Source organism: Vidua chalybeata, chromosome 1 (genome assembly GCF_026979565.1).
Source record: "Vidua chalybeata isolate OUT-0048 chromosome 1, bVidCha1 merged haplotype, whole genome shotgun sequence".
In the NCBI taxonomy this organism is placed as follows: Eukaryota; Metazoa; Chordata; class Aves; order Passeriformes; family Viduidae; genus Vidua; species Vidua chalybeata.
The window spans coordinates 86,551,021-86,571,731 of NC_071530.1; the positions used below are offsets into that span (position 1 = coordinate 86,551,021).

The following is a 20,711-nucleotide window of genomic DNA, read 5'->3' on the forward strand; positions in this document are numbered from 1 at the left end:
CTTATGTCTGCACTAGCCAACCTGTGCTGTCGAGTGAAAGTGTGATGATGTAGTTCATAATGGTTTTTTACACAGTTTTCCAAAGGGGAAAAAAGGTAACATATGAGACAGTCAAACCACGCAGCAAACAATGAGGAACAGTGAACAGATCTTTAATTCCTGCAGCACATATGACACTTTTTGAACCATATTTTTTTAATCTAGGAAGTCTAGATAGGAGACAGGACTTGGTCCTTTTAAGGTTCTTGCAGGTCTTAGCTGTTAACTTACTTCTAGTTTCATAGTTACAGATTTGTGTCAGTGTGATTAATGAGAAATGGAAAGTATGCAAAAAAAAAAAAAAAAAGAGGAACAGTGAAAGATCTTCCTTCTGCAAGAGACAAGAAGTAAAAAGGCAATAAATACAGTGCTTGTGCTCAATAATCACAGAAAGAATAGTTTTTACATTCCAGTTTCAGGATCTGATTCAAAGCTCCATTGACTTGGTGTGCTTATACTAAATGAATTTGTGAAATCATGGATTTATGCTACTATGTTTTTTCCTATAACTGGGAATTTAAAAAAAAAATCACATTAAGTAGCTGAATGTGTGTAATGTGTGCTGTAGTGTGTGCATTTTGCATGAGGAAGCACTTCGCACAGCAGCTGGCTGTGTTTATGGTGCAAATGACGATTCAATCCGTGTAGCAATTAAGCTTTTCTTATCACATGGAGCCTCTTAAAAAGAAGCCATTGTGTTTATATGTATAGAATATGTATATCATATATATAAAAACATATAATTTATATACTTAATGTGGGTATACATTATGTGTGTTAATATAGATTGTATACATGTGTATATAGATATTCTTCTGATTAATTAGATAAGTAGAGAGAAGGGTACAGCTATTTACAGCCAGTGACTGAGTTAATAACAAACAGAGAAAGATTTAGTATAGCTGAATGCTTTCGTGTGGCTTTGGTCAAATTACTTAGAGGTGGAAATAATCAGTGGTTGAATTAAGCGAGAGGCCTGACACACACTGGAAAACCTCCATCGTCTGTCAGATGTTTTACAACTGTGATGAATGAGTTTGGATAAATAATGCAAACATGTGTTAAACAAGTTCAGGCCGGGTTCTGCGTGGTATGGTAAACAGAAATTGTGTTTGAGGAATGTTTGAAAATGTACATGTCTGGTAGGGTGGTATGGTTCGAGCACTGTGAAGAAAGCCTTTCCTTTTATGCTGGAAACTTGCAAACTTGCCTGGAAGCTGCCCTGATCCAGCAGAGGATGGGGCCATATGGAAAGGAACCCCATAGCCTGAGTGAATTTTCATTTAAATTATTTGTTGTAAAAACTGTTGATGTGGAGATGTTGAGGGGGAAACTTAGGCAGGAAATCATTCCAAGTGACACTAGGAATGCTCCAAGATCTCTCTTACCTCTGTCTCTGCAGACAGAGAGAGAGGTGAAGAGCTGATGCCCCAATGGGCAGCACACCATTGCTTGGAGAGGCATCAGCCAGCTTTTGTTTCAAAAGGCAAAATGTGTTGCCAAAGCAGTGGGTGGATTTATATACCAGCTTCTCTCTGGCTGCAAATGCACTTAACTGAACTCACTGATTCCAAACAGAACTCAGAGAAGCATCTGGCACAGAGGTGCATAGTTGTTGTGTTTGTTAATGGGGGTGAAATGATTGTTCCAATATTGGGTTTGTGTTCCCTCTCAAAGATCTAATCCTACTGTTCTGGACCCTACAAGCACCATGCATCTTGTTTCTGGAAAATTTAGGATATTTTTCAGCTATGAAAATGGGGGAGAATTTCCAAAAGGGAAATTTCTACCTGATGAACACGGTCTTTTATCAGTAATTTCCTGGTTTTAATACATGTAGCTTTGAACACCTCTCTTCACCCTAATCATGTATCTTGGAAATGGTACTTGGAAAGTGGAGACGTACCCTACTTCTACATAATTTCCATATGGATGTGAAACACCAAAGTACTTCTGCTGTTAAATCTTTGCAGTCTAATGTACAGTTCCTTAATAGAGTACAAAGGCGTCTCCACTTCTGAAAAAGCTTTGTATTCCCTGAGTGATAATAAAAGAGTGAGTGACAATAGAGTGTCCGAGTGATACATAAAAGATAGTACCTGAAGGACAAAGAGATTGCTCTGAGTGCAGGACAGCAGCAGCTCTCTCTTTCAGGGCTGCTGTGTGCGGCATGTGAAGCTCGGGACTCTTGGCTGCCTCAGAGTGTCACCTTCCTTCCTCCTGTGTTAAGCTGCTCAGGGTGCCTGTGCCACGTTCCTGGGATGCCTGTTTCCTGTCCCTGCTGCTGTAAGACATGGGATAGCAAATGGAGCATTGATGTGCCAGCCACCTGCACCCCCATGTGCCAGCACATGGTGAGGTACAGGGTGCAGCAGCAGTAGGAATGCTGGGAAGTGAGTTGTCCAGCAGATAACAGGGATCTCCAAGCCTCCCCAGCCTACTGAAGGAGGACTGGCCATGTGCTTGATCTGGCATCTGCATCAGATGAGAGTCATGCATTGGCATGGATTTAGCCTGAGATCTTAGTGGTTCTGTTCCAGTTTGTTTGTGGGGTTTGCTTTTCAGTTGCCAAAATGGTGTGTTTTTCATATGTCCCAGCAATTTCAGAATGATGGGAAACTTACTGACCCTGAATTACTTTGACATCTGCTAAAAGTATTTGTGCTTCAGTCTTTCCTTCTGCACATCTGATATTTCTTCATTCTCCCTCTGTTGCAAATCCATCTCTGTAAATTTAATTTCTATTAATATAGCTATATCCTTCAAGTATTCTAAAGAAGCATCCTTCCAAAAAACTCTAAAATGCATCAAGACACATGGGAAAAGGCAGTTTAAGTTATTAGAACAAAGCTGGTTAATGAGCTTATTGTTTTTGACTGAGATCACGTCTGCTAGGAACTATGAGACTATTACTTAAGGGATTGTTCTTTGTTGTGTGACTGTAACACTAAAGCAAAATCAAATCTTTGTCTTTTGAAATGCTCTTTCTCCTCTGTATTCAAAATCAGTACAGCCTTAGTTGTGTTGCTGTGTCTGGGTTTACACATTTAAAGATGTGAATTGATTGGAGAATGTACACAAGAACAGGAAGGTGTAGAAATTATAAGCTACAAGTAAAGTTCTTAACATAAGGAAGAGGCTGTTATATTGAGATATTGCAAGAGTTTCAGACCGAGGAGGCCTGTACATTTAATTTAAATTATAAAAAATTGTTTTAGAAATCAATATTATCATCATTAAATATAATGAAAATATGAAGTAAATATCCTGAAGATGCTATGGCATTTACCTTGAAATTTTTTGCTTATTCTCTTCTTAAATTAATTTTGGGATTAAAAAAACACTAAAGATGAAGTCCCACTGGATTCAGGTGTCACCTCTAGAAGCTTTCCAGAAGGTATCTTTATGATTGTGTGGATGATGTTTCTGGGGGTTGCTGAAGTACAGTTAAATACGGATCCTTACTATTGAAAGTGTGTCACAATCACAGGCACATCGACTGGCTTTTGTGTTTGAGGATTTTGTGGTGGCTTCTTGGTCTTGGCCACTTCAAATGGTCAAAAAAACCCCTAACACTGAGTTGGAACCAGTTGCCTCCAGCAGCATGGCTGTGAGACTGGAAAGTCTCACATGCACATAGGCAATGCAGGCCCAGGTATTTAAAAATGCACACACCGTTTTAATTGCTAGCAGCAATCTGAGGAGATGCAGCTTTATCAGGTTTTCAACATGAACTGCTGCTGCTGTTCCTCTTTTGCCTGCTGCCTTGCTATCAGATAAGTGGTTTCATCCTTGCTTTCCAAAATTCTGAACAAATTGATGCTTCAATGCATGCAGTTAATTAGGAGGCTGCATCCTCTGAATTGAAAGGACTAGTTAAGTTTTGATGCACTTGTTGAGGCTGGACTTAGGATCACTGTAACAACTTAGTCTTGGAGATAGCACCTGACATATTTTGTATGTATTGTGCAAAATAAAAACTTGATATGAGCTTTAAGCTCAGGAGCTCTTTCAGGTTCTTGGCACAAAGCTGCAATGTCTTTGCACTCAGACATTTTGCCTTTTGCCAAGCTGTCAGCGCAGATAAGGCATCCATAATTCAAGGAATAGTGAGGGTGTGCCTAAAATTTTTGTCTTTTTTGGTGATGGGTTGCTATAATTTTCTTATTTCTCTTTGTTTACTAATACTGATTAGTATTAATCAGAGCAGAGCAACATGTTGGCACTGTGTTTAAAATGGAATAAAACCAAAAAAATCACGACTAGCATATTCTTGTTAAATATTTCTAATCCAGGAGGCACTGGCTAATGTGCTTGTTCAAGCACAAACACACAGGTCAGCAACTCAGAGACTGCATTGTAAACTGAAACAAACATTAAAGGTTGGTCTCCACATACTTTTTAAAATTATGGTTTAGCCTCAGTTTTGCTACAGTAATCTCTAAAGAAGCACTAAGTTCTTCTATATTATTTTCTTTTCTAGCAATTTTCCCCAGCCCCATTCTCTTGAATTATGTAACCTATATTTTAGCATAACAACTACTTTCCTGCTGTATTACACTCTAGGGAACAATTTTGCATTAGCAGGAGGATGAACAAGATGACCTCTCAAGTCTTTTCCATCACCACTTGCTCTAATACGGTGCCGTAATATTTGACCTTGTTACACAGCCTTTTCCCTTTTGTAACCCTTTGACTTTTACAGAAGAGAAGTCATAGCATTTTTTGGGCATGCAGAAGTGCTCTCCTTTGAAGCTGTCAACCCAAAGTACTGTTTCCTGCACTTCAGAACTAAAGAGCATATTAGTGCCTTTTGCATTCAAGTGGAGAGGACCTATATAAATAAATCATTGCAGAGAAGTACACTATGGTGCCTGTTCCATAGCTGGAATAAGTAGGCTGAAGAGGCAGAGGCTCTTTATTTTGTTAATATGTTGTAACTTTTGAATATGGCTTTTTATTTCAAGGAAGGAAGGAAGACTGAGCTGATTGAGCAGTTTGTTCTGTGTGCACAGACCTCCATAGGGCATAGTCCCCATAGGTTCAAAGTTAACAGTAGGCATCAGACTCTCTGGCAAATGTAACTGTAACTGTAAAGAGGAATTCTGTATTCTAGCTTACAAAATCAGAAAGGATACATGAGAGAAGTAAGATTGGAATGGGAAATAAAAGCTGTGGTGATAAACAGATGGGAAGTGGATTCAGAGCTAACTTGCTGTTCCAGTCACAGTTTTTGGCTCATAGAGGGCAGGAAAACCTTTTGTGGCACTGGCCTGTAATATTTTTCCCAGCCAGACCCTGAAAGCCAGCTATAAAAAAAGTCTTTTGGCAATGAACACCCCATGCATTTTCATTATCTCTCTTGCTACAACTAATTTTAAAAGCCTGGGAGTTTTAATCATGGAAATTTGCAAACCGTTCAAGTTTCTTGGGATCGTTGCTGTTGCTTTCTGTTTAGTTAGGTGATTTCTTGTTGACGCTGAGTTTTAATGTCTCACTCTGATTTTTTACTTCTTACATTAGGTAGAACCTGCTGTTGTGCTCTCCTGCTTGTGCCCTCTTTGTTGCCCTTTCTTACTGCTTATGTCCTTTTTTCCACAACAGTCAAAGACAACTGACACAGGTTTCTGCAGCAGAGAATCGGGAAAACAGTAGTGAGCAGAGACATATAAAGCTAAGATGAAAAGGACAAGCCCTTTTTGTCAGGCAGCTTCACACTGCTCTCAGCCCACATCACCTTATATGTCCTTTCTTTTGCTTATGAGCAAGCAGGGCCTTAATATGCTAATTTAGAAATGGAAGCAGTAAGAGGAAATTTTGACACCATCAGTTTTTCGGATCTCTAACATAATGCAGTGCAACATACAGAGAGAGCCCCATCTTCCACAGCTGTATACGCCTGGATCCAGCAGATGAAGACTAAGGTTTCCTTTTGCACTTAACTATATAAACACTTACTGCATTTTAACATCTCCCTTTAGTGTAAATCATTGGCATTTGTTTGCCATAATGTGTGCAGACAGCACGACAAATCTTCTTCCTGGTTCCATGTGGATGAGTCTATAGAAGTAAAAGGATATTAATTTAGAGCTCTGTAAAGGGGAAACTCTGGCTAATGGTTTATCCATGACATGTGGTTTGTTTGAAACCAAGCAGAATATGCATAAGTTTGGTAGAAATGGTTGAGAAGAGATCACTATAGTCCTTTTATGCTGCCAGAGGGGTTTTGGCTGAGGTAGAGTTAATTTTCTTCATAGTACCTAGTTTGGGAGAGGCTTTTGGACTGTTTTGGATTTCTGCTGAAGACACTGTTGGTAATCCAGGGATGTGTTTGTTACTGCTGAGCAGCACTTAACACAGAGTCAAGGCCTTTTCTGCTTGTAGTACCCCATCGAGGGGGCTGGGGTGCAAAAGAACTGACCCCAGCATACCAAAAAGGGACATTCCATGTCATATGGTGTCATGCTCAACATATAAAGCTGGGAAAAGAAGGAGGAAGGGAGGAATGTTGGGAATGAAGGTGTTTGTCTTCCCAAGTCACTGTTAGGTGTGATGAAGCCCTGCTTTCGTGGAGATGGCTGAACACCTGCCTGCCCATCAGAAGTGGTGAATGAATTCTTTGTTTAGCTTTGCTTGTGTGGGTGGCTTTTTCTTTACTATTAAACTGTCTTTATCTCACCCACAGGTTTTCTCACTGTTACACTTTCCATTCTCTCCCTCATCCCGCTCGTGGGAGAGTGAGCGAGTGGCTGCCTGGGGCTTGGCTGCCAGCTGGGGTTAAACCATGACAGTGGAGTATGGAAAAGACTGGAAAGTCCCTTCTACCAGATTTCTGCATAAAAACCTCCTTCTTTTAAATATCATGGAATTATTTAGATGTTACTGTAGTTTATGCTGAACCTCCAGCACTAACACCTAGAACCAAGGGTAGGGGAGTCACCAGGACATTCAGGAATGATATGTTCAGAATGAAAAGGACCTTTTGTTGCATGTCTCTGATTCCTCATCCTCAGGGTCATCGTGTTTCTTCTTGATCCTCTGGACTTATATATTACTCATTTCCCACAATTGATTGAGTCTCATTTCATATCTCTTAGAAACACAGGAGCAAAAAGCGAGGGAGGACACTTGAACCTGCAGGAGCGGTTACTTTTTTCAATGGATTTAAATGTATAATCATTCTCCTGCTGACAGTCTTATGTTAATTCCCTTGTGACAGAAGTTAAGACATTTGGCATTTCAGAGAAATATTCAAAAAAGATTAGCTCCAACCCATCTTCCCAGAGTGGGGGGTTTGCCATGTGTACTCTCCCTGTGGAAATCCAGGGACTCTTTCTGCTGGGTATCTTTTGCAGTGTCAGGAAAGCAGACTTCTGCTTTCCAAGAGGCAGAAAATCCCATGTGTGAGTGTATAGTATCACTCTGAAGTGCTGGCTGAATTGGGTATTTTTCATTCCCAGGGGAGTTCCTGCCCTGGAGTTCTCCCTGCGTGTCAGTCCAAACCCACAGGCTCCCTGGGGTTTGCAGGTGGCTCTTTGCACTCTTTACTTTGAGCCTCTGCCAACATGGCTTTAGGGTATGGGACAGGAAAGGGTGTCCAAGAGTATTTTGTCTTTCCCTCCTCCCACTCCCCACCTGCAGGTCCTTTACAGAGAAAGGGAATAAGGATGCAGGCTTGAAGCTGAGCTCTTCTCATATGCAGGCGTAATAGGATCCTTTCCCGACAAAGGATCCCCCTCTCCCAGTGGGGGCAAAGGACCCTGCTTGCTGAGGGGACCCACTGTCCCAGATAATTAGCTAAGCAGCTGCTGTGTGTCTGAATGAAAAGGAGAGTAGGGAGGTTTTTTCTCTGCCGGGGAGCTGGGGCGGCATTCCTTGGAGGCAGCCTGCACATTCCTCCAAAGCACTCGGTGCTGACAGTGATGTGGACTCAGCTTCCCGAAATTTGTACGCAGCCACTCGCTTGGCCTAAGGTTCTTTATTGTGAGAAAGCTCCTTTCCTGCACTAAGTGCTAACCATTTATCCCTGGATCAGTGGGAGAATATGTAGTTGAGTTCACATGTGACATGTTCCACTAATTAATGCATAACCAGACAAAATAAGATCAAATTCATAGGGAAAGAAAGGAAATTTGTAATATGCAAAACAAAGTAATCTCAACAGAAGCAGCAATTGTGTTAATGTAATAGTGGGCAATATGCCTGTGAATGAATCCCTTCTTCGTGCATTTTCTAGGGGGTCTGGGAAGAAAAGGAGAGTGCCTTGTCTGGCCAACACATTTATGACTAACTTTTGTGGACAAAAACTAAACTAAGAGCCTATTCTTGGCGCAGGACCAGGTCTTTTCTTAGAGAACCGCTTTAATTTGTTTGACATACAGTGGAGGACTGGCACACTACGCTAATTAGTTTTATATACAGTTGTTTTATAGATCTGCAGCACTGTATGTACCCGTGGGCCTACTCGAGTGAAGTCTCTGCCTGGCTGGTTCCTGATGCCGGGTCACAGGAGTGGACCCATTTGCCTGACTTGTTGCTGTATTGCTCAAATTTTTAGTTCTACAATTGTATTCATTCTGATAAAATAACATGCATTTAAAATTGGAATAGTGCAGGAATAAATTTAGAAGTGTGGCATGGGCAGTCACAGAAAGAATGAATGCCAAAATTTCTTACTGTTGTAAATACTTTTCTTTGTTCTTTCAAGTTTTTTTTTTCCATCAGTGCTGCTGGAAAGGTAGGCAATTGATTTAAATTTTGAAAACCTTTTATCACTAACACTTATTCCTAGTGAGCATTTTAAATAATACTCTATTCCTTGCTGCAGGGAGAGGAATTAAATTGTTCAGTTTCTAAGTACTGGCTAATTTGCAAGTGGCTACTGGAAGCCAGAGAATGTTTCTACTTCTGTCCAATACCAGGTAAAAATGAATGGCAGGAAATGTTTCAAATGTCATTTAAGTGGATCTGAACCAGGTATCCTGCTAATGTAATCAAATGTGGAGTTAATCTCCCTTTTATGTTTTTGTAAGGAAAGGAGCTTCATCTTGAAATTATAGTTTAAAGAAAAGAGGCATGGATGGGAGACATGGAGGTCATTCAGGCAGCAGCAAGTGGAGCAGAGCAACTCCCATTTGTGCTCAGCCAGATGTTCACAAGCCTTTGCCAACAGCTCAAAAGGCTGATGCTGTATAAATTACTATATCCCAGGGACTAATTCAATGGGTGTGATGGAAGAGGAAGGGAGGAGGATGGTACCCTGTCGGTCAGAGGTCAGGTGTAACACGTGGGACTGAACCAAGCAATGTTCAGCCAGTTCCACTTTTTCTTTTATTGCTGTGGATTGAAAACACTCATTTTTTTTTCCCATAGAAGGCAGAAGAAAAGTCAGTACTTTATTTAAGAATATAAGAACAAATTACTATTTTCTTTAAAAAGTCCCTTTTCCCACATAGTCAAAAGAGGTGAAAACCGATGAAATTTGAGCCTCTGACAATTATCTTTGAAAATATAGAATCTGTTTGAAAGCTGCAAGTTGTCTGATAAAATATCTTTAAAGACTTCTCTTCCTTTCTGAAAATATGTTGATTTCAAACCAAGCTGCCTTCCCTCCACTGCTACATTTGTACCAATTTCACCTATAAGAATCCTATTTCACTTAGCCTGGGTTGTTTTCACAAAAGTAAGAACAAGCAAAGAAATACAGAGTAATAAATAATATTTTTATTTTAGAGCATAAAGGCTTCTCTTAACCAAAGTTCTGCTGTTGCAGGTTGCAACAGCAACCAAAATAGCCACTTGCAGGTTGCTACCTGGCACACATGTCTGTCTCTACCACAAGTCTGGTTATCTGTGATTCTCTGCCCCTAGAAACAGGTGCTGAGCTAAGGGAATCTCTCTGTCTTTCAAGGATATACACTTCCCTGCTATGATGTGAAGGATAATTTAATAAATGTGACTCTTGGTTCTTGCAGTAAATAAAACTCAGACCCATACCAGTACCTGGTTTTCTACTAGTTTCAAAAGAGGTAATCCTGATTTTGAATGTTTGAAATTGGCAGTGCTGGTGCTTTTCAATTTCATAGGATATATTAAAAGTCTAAAGATTAACAGTGTTGCTCTATCAGTGGGAAGCCCATAGAGGGACAGAGTGCCTTTTCTTTCATAAAATAAGGAAATAAGCAGTGCCCTCTAGTGTTAGTTTACGTCAGAGCGAATTGCAAGGAGAATTTTCTGCCATGGGTGTATATGCAATTAAAATTATTTCACAGCTGTGGATGCAGCTCTTTATTTCTTGAAGAAAAGCAGTAAAAGTGGCTGCAATAGTGTCACGGCTGTCAAAGCCACTATCATTAATAGGTAGATGAAATCTGGGTGTCAGATATCACAAACTCCCTGACCTACAAACTCACTTCTCTTTTTTTTTTTTTCACTGACCTTGAAATATGTGAATGTAGAATGTCTCCAACCTGCACATGGCCTGGAGAAGGACAGGAAATGTGTTTCACCAAAGGGCCAGAGAAGTTTCACAGAGATGTAGCAGCACATTTTCCTGCTTGAAATTCAGAGGTTTGTTTTCTGGTGTAAAGCAGTACATATTCATGCTTATCTGACACCTAATAACAAAGCAGTGAACTTGTGAGTCTTTTGGACTGTCTTTGGAGCACCTCAGAATTTTCTGGGTTTGGTGATAGTAGCAGGCTAGACTGCTGTTTCAAAGTTGTAGGCATCATTTCTTTCAATTACAGACAGCTCTGCCAGGGAGGACTATGGGAATTAGTCACCTCTGTGCTTCAACATGGAAAGTTATTTCTCAGTCTGCTTCATAGGGCAACACTTTAAACTGCTTATGTCAAAAAAGCATTAAAAAGCATTTGCTGTCTAGTTTCTGAATCATCTGCAGTGTGAAAACTTTGTAAGCACATGTGGCTTTTTTTTTCTCTCTCTCTTTTTTTTTTTTTTCCTTAATTTTGTTTTTCTACCATAGGAAAAGAGCTCAGAACTGATTTTTGCCTTTCAGTTTCTGCTGATGCATTTTTGCCACTTCACTTGTAGTCTAGAGCTTTCAGGATGAGCCTGAGGTCCCTGGGGTGCTAAAGTTACTGTTAACAAGTGGGAATTCTCGAAAGCCTTGAGAGCATCTTAACAAGTGTCCCCCAGCTGTAATCTGAGAAACAGCACACACAATAAAAGTACAAGCTTTTTTAAGGGTCTGTGCAGTACCTTGGCTTACTCAGGCTTTCTTCCCCTGTTGTGAGCTTCATCCTGGACTGAAGTTTTCTAAACCAAAACATCTTCTGATGTAGCATAGCCTCATCATTTTCCTCTATGGGTTATGGTCAGTGAATGTTTCTGGTGGCTGCCAGCACTGTAAGGAGTGGGTGTCAAGACTTATGCAGAGAGTGTGTTGCCCGTGTGTAAGAGTAACAGGTGAAGAAGCTGTGGACTTTGAGCTGATTGAACAAGATCAGCTCTGTATGAGGAGGTACATTGTCTCTGGTAGAAGATGTCAGAAGTGAGATGACTCACCTGGACTGCCACTCCTCAGATGGCTTTTCAAGCCACCTCAAACATTTGTGACACATGCCACAACTGTTGTCAAACTTGATACTTGTAGTAGTTGTTGATTCTTAGCTCTAACGCTAGACCCCTTTTTGTGCTGCAGTCAGTAACTTCTGTCCTCCTTGCTACAAACGAGCAGGGAGAGCATTGTTTGTGCTGACTGCCAAAGGATGAGGTTATGCTCTGTGAAAACACCAAGGAGAAAAAATGTTCAGCATTGTTTCTCTGAGACGTACCAAAAATCTTCACGCACCAATGAAACAACCAGTGTTATGGTATCATAACAATGGTTTGTTAGGACTTCACCCCAGGCTGGGATGATGATTTCTGTTTAAGACCAAGACCAACAGATGGCATTTGTTAGGACATTGATATTTATGTACAAAGTTGCCAGGACTTTAAGAAGTGGTGCCTCTCTTAATTAAGATGATAATGCACTGCCTTGTTTGGAGACATTCTGCTCATAATGATGCTGGTGAATTATGAATAGAGGGAAATTAGTAATAACAAATGCCAGATGGAGGTAACTTTCAAAAAGGAATATTTTGTGTAATGTGGCATGTAAAGTTGACAGACCGGGTCTTAGAAGATCTTTATTATTCTTTAGGCTTTCCTGACAAAATTACTCTTTATCCTGCCAAGAAATGTGGTCTCACATGCCAGTGCGTTTTTAAGTGAGAGTAATTAAAGTGTGCCTCTAAGTTTATGGCTTGAAGTGAAATCCGTTCCTCCAATGTTTTGTCAAGAATCTATAAAAAGTGCAAGAAAGGAGACAACTTATAAAAACAATAGTTTTGCCAGTTCTGTACATTCTGCCTTTGAAATCAGAGGCACTTAGGGATGAACAAAACTACTTTCAAAGTTAAAAAAAAATAGTGTTAGTTCTGCTGACATTTTACTTCATATTTTTCCTTTGGTTGAAGATGACTGTTGGAATAAGAAATGTTTTTTTTTTCCTAGAATTAGACCCCCACCTTCCTTGACTGAGGTAAAAAATGATCACTGAGTTATAAATGCATTGAATCCTCAAATGCTAGTGTCTTTTTTGCAACTTCCTGACAGAGGGAAATAAAATCTAATTTGGTTTTGTAGTGTAAAGTGGTAATTGAAAGAGAAATAGACAAGGGAAAGTAAGAAATAAAATTGTGGGGGTTGATATTTAATTTCCTAATAAGATTATTATCATTCTATGGGCAATCCAGCTTTGATCTCAGGACCTGCTGTCCACTACAGGCCACTACTCTGTCGATTGCAGAGAGGGTGCTTTCATGATGATTTGTGGATGAGGCAAGTGTGTCATCTGAGGTGACCATGAAGATTTGATTTTCCTGTCATTGCCCTTATATTGCAGTAGTGTAATAAAATTAAATTTAGGACTGTAGATGTGCATAAAGTCTCTTTCTATCAAATACACTAAGTGTAGTAGACCAGGAAGGTTTGAGGAACTCACCTTCTGCTCTATCCCTGCACAGTCACAAATTTGCAACAGTCCAAGACCTCTTCCAAAGGCACAAACATTGTAGCAGAGTTCAGAAGGATAGCAGAGTTGCAGAGTTGCTTTTGTCTTTAAATTATTTCTGTGAGAATACTTTAGTAGGGGAATAAATGAAGTAATACATTTCAGTATTGGATGATGAAAAGAAGGCTTCTGGTTCATTTAGAAGAAGGTCAAGATCAGTTTTCAGGAGAATAAAACACTGTTTTGAATTATGCTAAGAACAGACTGTCCGACTATTTCTGGTATTAATGTTCATTGCTATTGGAGAAAGGATTTAACAATAGAACGATGAGAACATGAGAAAAGAATGTCTAGAAGGAAGGCAGTCAAGGATGGGATTCAGTGGCTCTAGCTTTGATAACAAAGGCAAAGAGTGGTCTCAGACAAGTCTTTTGAGATTAATCTGGTACTTTGAGTAAACCCTAAATTTATCTTAATGCAGAAAGAACAGTATTTCTAAGCATTTTCAAAAAAACTCCAGAGAGAATTGTTTCTCACTGAACTTGCTGAAGCTATTGTGAATTTACCTGGAAGATGCCATCTTAAGTTATAGACAACTAAATCCTGGTTTAGATGCACATTTAATGAATAAGTCCTGTATTTGTATTTTAAAGTCTGTCTAATGGGAAGTGGGTGCTATGATTCGGTCAAAAGCTGTACTACATTCTTGCTGTGTTGTCAGTTTTGTTTATGCTGAAGGTTTTTCTCATCTTATTTTGTTTTCCCAGAAAAACTTTACAATTCCAATGGACGGGAACTGAGACGGGCACTTTTTTCCTTGAAACAAATATTTCAGGTGAGCAAATAATAGCTGTCTATTCTGTGATTTGAAAATTAATTTAATTCCTTTTTCTTTCACCTTTTTTGTTTTTTTTTTTTTTAATTTAGAGAATAACTTACAGTTTCTAGCAAAAGAGACTTTTAAGACTTCATTTCTAATTTGGAATTGGCCAATTCCTTTTTAGAGTCTTTTATTTTTATGATCTGCAAACCTTCCTATGTTCCTTCAGTCAGTCAGAAGGACGAGACGGGGCATAATGGCAGAGTGTGGAGTGTAAACCTGCCAGGAGAGGAGACAAGAAAATTGAAACTCTTAGGTGGAGTTTAGACTGCTCTTTAGACAGTGGCATATCTTGGTATTGGGAAGACTTGGGGGGAAACTTGAAAAGGTGAGCCAGGGAAACCACGAGTTAGGGCCAGTGTTGGTCTGATAATGGAAAAATAGTCTGGGTTTAAGCCACATCAAAAACTGAAAAGACTTGTGGGAGAAATGCAACAGGTCTGATGAGGAACCAAAATCTACTGGGAGATCTCTGAATGTGTTTGAATTTTGACTGAGTTTAGAGGAAAAGATTTACTGATTAGCCAAAAAGATGCTTCATAGAGCTGAGGAGGATATGGTAGTGACTGATCATTTTAAGGAAAGGCATGGATTTGGATGTGAATTAAAATTTTCTAAACAATAGGAGTGACTGGTGAAGGGTAGACCATTTAATGTTAAATCTTGGTAGTTGAAGATGTGTTCTGGGTCAGAAAAATGTCCCTGACTTTTGAAATTTTTGGACAAAGAAAGGAGTTCCAGTTCAAAACAGTCTGGTCATCTCATGAGTGCGATTGGGAAAATCACTGTCTTTTCATGAAACAGTCCCTCATTCCCAGAGGGAGACTGCTTGAGAGTCACAGGGATGCAAGCTGGGTTTCCCTGTGAGGTTGCCAAGCACGTGGCCTGTGTGCTCACAGGAAATCAGGCAGGTTTCCAAGGGTCTTCTCTGATTTTTTCTCTTTTTGTGCACCTCAGCTGTTTCTGGGAAATGTTTGTGTTTCTCTGCATTTATGTGTTACACAGATAATCTGGGTACTTGCACATATTTAGGAATGAGAGGCTAAGCCTCTCTTCCCACCCATCCTGCCTCTCCCATCATGTATTCTCTTCCATCATCCATGCCCTTCCATCATTAATTCTCCCAGTTTGGGTATTCATAAATGCCCTCCTCCCTATAGGTTATTTGTCTAGTTGGTATTTCTGAGCACAAGTGCTCAGTGCTTTCAGAGAACACACCAGTGAGATCTCTCTCTTAAATGCTGTTTAAATATTTATGCTAGTTAATTTAAGGGGTTGACTGTGTTGAAGAGTAACAAGAGAGAAAGGAAAAGCGATGCACAAACCCATATTTGTGTATGAATGGAGTTTTAAGTGAAACCTGTCTGGCTGTTTCAGGATATAATTTTCCTTGAGAATTTAACTTTCTTGTTTTCTAATGAATGTGGTAGGGAAAGGAATTTGGGAATTATCAGTTACCACATAAAGAAGCTCTTTCCGGTGGAATTGTGGCTAATTGTTGAGCAAACGTACCCTTAAAAAAATCTACATATACTCTTAAAATACAGGTTCTCTTAGGGGGGACTTGAAAAGTGATCCTTGAGCTGGAGAGTATAAATAGAATATGCACAAGTATTTGAGGTACTACACTTCCAATTGGAAAACAAGCCCCTGTCAGCCCGGGTTTACCTGCTAGCTTTGCTGTCCTTAACAACAGCATTGCTATGGGCATCCTTTGAGTATGATTTTAGTTTATCTCATAATGAACCATAAGAGAGAATGTAAAGTAATTTTGTATCAGTTTTAGAAAGAAAAGCTGTTCCAGTTCTTTACTGAAGAAAAATACAAGTAAATACAATGAGGTTATATTATAAATGAAACATTTTTGTCCAAAATGTCTTTTTTTTTTTTTTTTTTTTAGTATATGACAGGAAACTATGTCACCATTAGAAATTTATCATTATGGTAATAGTTTTTTTAAAATGTGTTTTTCAGCATAAATATTTTTTTTATTTTGTATGCCCTTAAAAGAGAGTATTTTAAATTCCTTGTGAGTGTAATATTTTGGAAACAAGATGTTGACTTAAAAAGAGTATTTTCATAATAACAAGGTTTCCGAGTGTTATGGAGACTTCATCACGTCTTTAAGTGCCAGAACAGTTCATAACACCATTTTTTTATAATTTCATCATTGCTGACTTAATTTGGCACAGTTCTATGTCAGGATCATTTTTAATTTAAAGACCTTCAAGTAGTGTGCAGTGTCTCATTTGCATTAATTGGGAATAAGCCCAAGTTTTACATTGAATTTAAATTCCAGATAGTCAGAGCTCTTGATTTTTTCACGTGAGGCCTCGGCAAAACTTAGCAATGTTTGGCAAGAGCAATGTCTTTGTTTCAAAATTTAGATGATAGATTCATTTGGCAAGTCTGCACTTGGAATTCCTCTTTGATTTCTTCTGGTGGGCTGGTTTTGGCAAAATGATGAAGGTTATGTGGAGCGTTTTCCTTTGACAGTGCTGCCATTCTGTTCCAGTCATTCATTCTGAAGGGCTGAGAGAGCCACAGTCATCATCTTTTTCTGAATTGTACTGCAGCTTTCTTCCTGTTTACCAGTGTGCTTTTTGACAAACTTACAGAGTAAGATATGATTGACAACCAGTACAGTTTCTCTCCTTTTGAATGGATTTTCTGACAGGTATTTATCAAAACCTCATGATTTTTGTGCAAAGTGCTAAAATTTCCAAAGTCATTGAGCAGAATCCAGCTGAACATGGCACTTAGATAATCAGGATCAAAAAATGTTCTTCATTTCATAAGAGAGTTAAAAATACACCTGCTTAAAGCATTTAATTCAACACCACTCTTAAAAGCAAAAAAACTGAACAAAACCAAAAAATAAATGTAAATAATACTGTGAGATTTAAGCAATACTATAAAAGATGATGTAACATGGCCTGTGATACAACGGGATGCAATATAAAACAGGCATGCTTTAGAACCTATAAGCAAGTGTATCTTGTAGTGGGAAAGCATAATTTCAAATCATGCTGATTGCATCATTTCAAAATAGGAAATAACTGGATAAGAATATGGTGCTGTAAGAAAAATAAGAAAGCCATAAAGTTCATTTCAAGTCTGTTGAAATCGATAACCTTGTGGAAATCTGCTTATTAAAATTTTGGAAAATATTTTTAATCAATATCAATCAATGCATTATGTTTTCTGGAAAGCAGACCTCAAGTGTATATTTTAACATCTTCAGGAAAAAAGCCAGTTCTTTTTTAGGATTGTTTTGCCTACAAGTGCCATTTGACAGGGGCAGGGGCAGGAGATCTCCCATTAGTTTTCTTAAGGAGCCTAGATTCCTGTTTTGTGTTGTGATCTGACTATCAAGGGACACAGTTACAAAATTCTCTTATAGAATTTTCATCTGTTGTTGAGAAATTCATTAATCATTCAACAATTGAGCTTTGTGTTAAAAAAAGTCACAAAGAACAGCTATGTGGGGGCCCTGGGAACATTAACTAGAAGGTGTTTGGAAGACACAATCTTATCAGTGAGTGAAATCAAATGTCACACACTTCAGCTGCTAAGGAGTCATCAATCATCCTTAAGAGTGCAGAAGGAGTATTCTGTGTTTGCCTCATTGATCTCAAGGAAGGAGGCTGCTCCTTCCCCTCCTGCAAGCATGACTGATGACTCCTTGGGGTTTGAAGCTGTGTGACACTTGATTTAGGGGCTGCTGTCATCACTTGTGAGGAGGCTGCCTGCCACCTCTCCCCTTTAAGAGCCTCTTGGAAGGGTTCTTGTTTAAGTAATGAAAAAGAGAAACCTTCACTTCCTTCACAAATCAAATTCACCAGAGTTCTACATAGCAGTTTACAGATCTGTTTAATCCCATTTTACAAAGGAGATGTCTCATTACTGTTTAGAGATTATAACTAAAATAGATATGACTCATTAAATGACAAAATTAGTTTCTCAGTTTCATTAGCAAGTAGAGTGCCTTCTTCATGTCTAGACAATGTTACAGGCCAAGATCTAAGAGTGCTTAATGAGAGTAAAAAATGTGAACTGCTTACACCATAAAGATAGCCTAAAACTTGGGATGACACCAGTATTCCTTCTCTAATCACTGTGAATGTTTGAATTGTAACAGGAAAAGTTGTTTAGCATGATGCCCCTGTCTACTTTAGCTTCCTCAGATGCGTAATACAATGCCTGGATGTTGCTTGATTTGTTACTTATCTGCCATGAAGAATATACCTGGTAGGGTTTACTCTAGGTGACTTGTCTACAAAATTTCAATTCTGTTATTAACTGGGAGGACAAACACACAGTGTGATGATGTATCTGCTGTCTACAAAAGATGCAAAAAATGAATTTCTGTCCCCAACAAGTCAGTGGAATAAAATGTCTTTAGTTTCACTGCTATATTTATCTGATGGTTGAATGTATAGGGAGATAGACTGTGGTAAACAGAGATAGGTACAGCAGGACTTTTTTTTTGTTCATTTCCCGCTAAATGCCATTATAGGGGGGAGGCAACCAAAGATTTTCTGCCTAATAATTGAATAGCTTAATGTGAGACTGAGGTGGGACTTTTTTTTTCTTGCTTGCTTATTGCACTCACAGGGGATTAAAAAAAGTTATGTGGGGAAAAAAGATCTTCTAATTATCTGGGCTTACTTAACTGAATAAAATGAAATATTGAAAGCAGAAAGGTGCTTACAAATTTTTCAACACGTTAAATAGGAGCACAGTTTCTTTTCTGTGTTCTTACTTTCAGCCTGTTTTAAGAATTGTAGCACAGTTCAGTTCCCTCTCAGTTTATTGTTCTGCACAACGCAAAAAAGCAGCCCAACATTTTCAGTAGTAGAACTTCATGATAACTCTGTGATTTTTCTCAAGTTTCTCAGGTTAACATGGCATCTCACCCCAGCTACAAAGTTCAGTGGGAGCACTAGAAACAAACATTGTATCATCACAGTAAGATGGCTTTCTACCTGCAGCTCCCTCATCAGATGCAGGAATCAGGCAGGTTATGTAAAAGTAGTGAAGTTAAAGTTACAGAAGAAGGAAAGCACCATCTTCAGAGTAAAGGGGAAATAGGACATTTTTGAAGAAGATAGTGGTGAAGATGAGGCAGGATCATAGTAATTCAATCTTGGTAATTGAAGAAGAAGTTTGAAGAACTTTCTTGAAGAAAGTAAACTTAATATAAGTGTGACATAGGAGCAACTTCGTTGTGCAGGCTAAGAACCCTTTCCTCTCTAAATATTGTCTTTAATTAACTTAAGACAACAGTAATTTTTTGGGGTTTTCAGTTACATCCACTGAAGGAATCTTTGTTTTTGTCTTAGCTGTGCAAATTTCTATTTCCTTCGCTATGTGTTAGGTGCCAATAAAAGTGTTTTACTGACTTGTTATCTATCAGAAAAATGTAAACATAAAAGACGGTAAGCTGATTTTTCTCCTTGGTCTAACTTAAATTCCCCCTCTTTCAGTTTGTACCCATTACTCATTGTCCTATCACTACAGTTCCTGATGAAGAATCCCTCTCTGACTTACCTGTAGGCTCTCTTCAGATATTAGGAAGTTGCTATGAGGTCTCCATGCAACCTTCTTTTCTCCAGGCTAACCAGCCCCAACTCTCTTGGCCTGGTTCTGTAGGAACAGTGCTCCAGTCCTCTAATCCACTTCACTGCCCTCCTCTGGACTTGTTCCAAAAGTTCCATGTCTTCTTATGTTGGGGGCATCAGAACTGTGCATAGCAGTCCAGGTGGGTCCCACCAGAGCAGAGCAGAGGGACGGAATCACCTCCCACAGCCTGCTGGCCACAGTGCTTTGGATGCAGCCCAGGATACAACTGGCTTTCTGGGCTGCCAGTGCACATTGCTGGCTCATGTTGAGTTTTTCATAAAGTTTCCCCCACATTTTATCCTCCAAGTTGTCTCCACAGGGTGCTATCAATTGCTTCTCTGCTCCACCTGCAAATGTGTCTGCAATTGCCATTACCCAGGTCACTTTGTTGAACTCCATGAGGTTTGCATTGGCCTACCTCTCAATCCCATCAAGGTGCCTCTGGATGGCATCCCTTCCTTCCAACTATAAAACTGGGGATAAATTTTCATTGTTGTCATCACAGAGGCCATTGCAGACTGGCTAAGTATATTGCCTCACTGAAAGTAGGGAGGGATAGTAATTTCCATGCATGCTGCTGTAAAATGTTGCTCCATGTAAATAAATGAAATAATAGGAAAAAAGGGAACAGTGTAAAAATACTGATGCCTTTGTGTCATGTTGTGGCTATGCTTCTACACAGATGTACATGAAATGAGTTGGGAAGGTGTAAAGAATGGTAAACAGAAGAAAATGAGGAGTGGAGCTACAGCATGGAGGAGTGTAGGGAAAAGTTTGGAGGGAAGAGGAATGGAAGCTTGGCAAAGCTGGTGAGGTCTGTAAAGTGGGTTTGCAGTCAACAAGTAGAGCAAGGGGAAGGAGCTTCCATTGAGATGCAAACCAGCTGCTTGGTCCTTGCAGTCCTTTTCCCATTAAAATGCTTCTACCTCATTTATTTCTAGCAGCTGAGCAGTTTTGGGACAGGGCAATTTTGTTCTCAAGGAGCTGTTCTTCCAGGTGTGTTGGTGGGAATTTGACAGAAGAAAGACAGCAAGTGAACCTGCTAAGCACCTATCTTGGGGTAGTGTCTGGGTTACCAAGTATCACAGAGTAGAAATACATGTCTGAGAGAAATGGACTCTTTGTCACAGCAGAGGACTCTCAGAT

At 39.4% G+C, this 20,711-nt stretch overlaps 1 protein-coding gene across 4 annotated transcripts in view; it reads left to right on the top strand.

Annotated features, from left to right (window-relative positions):
* The window catches only part of FHOD3 (formin homology 2 domain containing 3), a 374,768-nt gene that overhangs the window by 157,217 nt on the left and 196,840 nt on the right, over positions 1-20,711 (top strand). For all 4 annotated transcript variants that reach the window (XM_053946675.1, XM_053946685.1, XM_053946696.1 and 1 more), the window contains exon 4: positions 13,828-13,895. In XM_053946675.1, the coding sequence (XP_053802650.1) occupies positions 13,828-13,895 (68 nt within the window). The remainder of the gene's footprint in view (positions 1-13,827; positions 13,896-20,711) is intronic.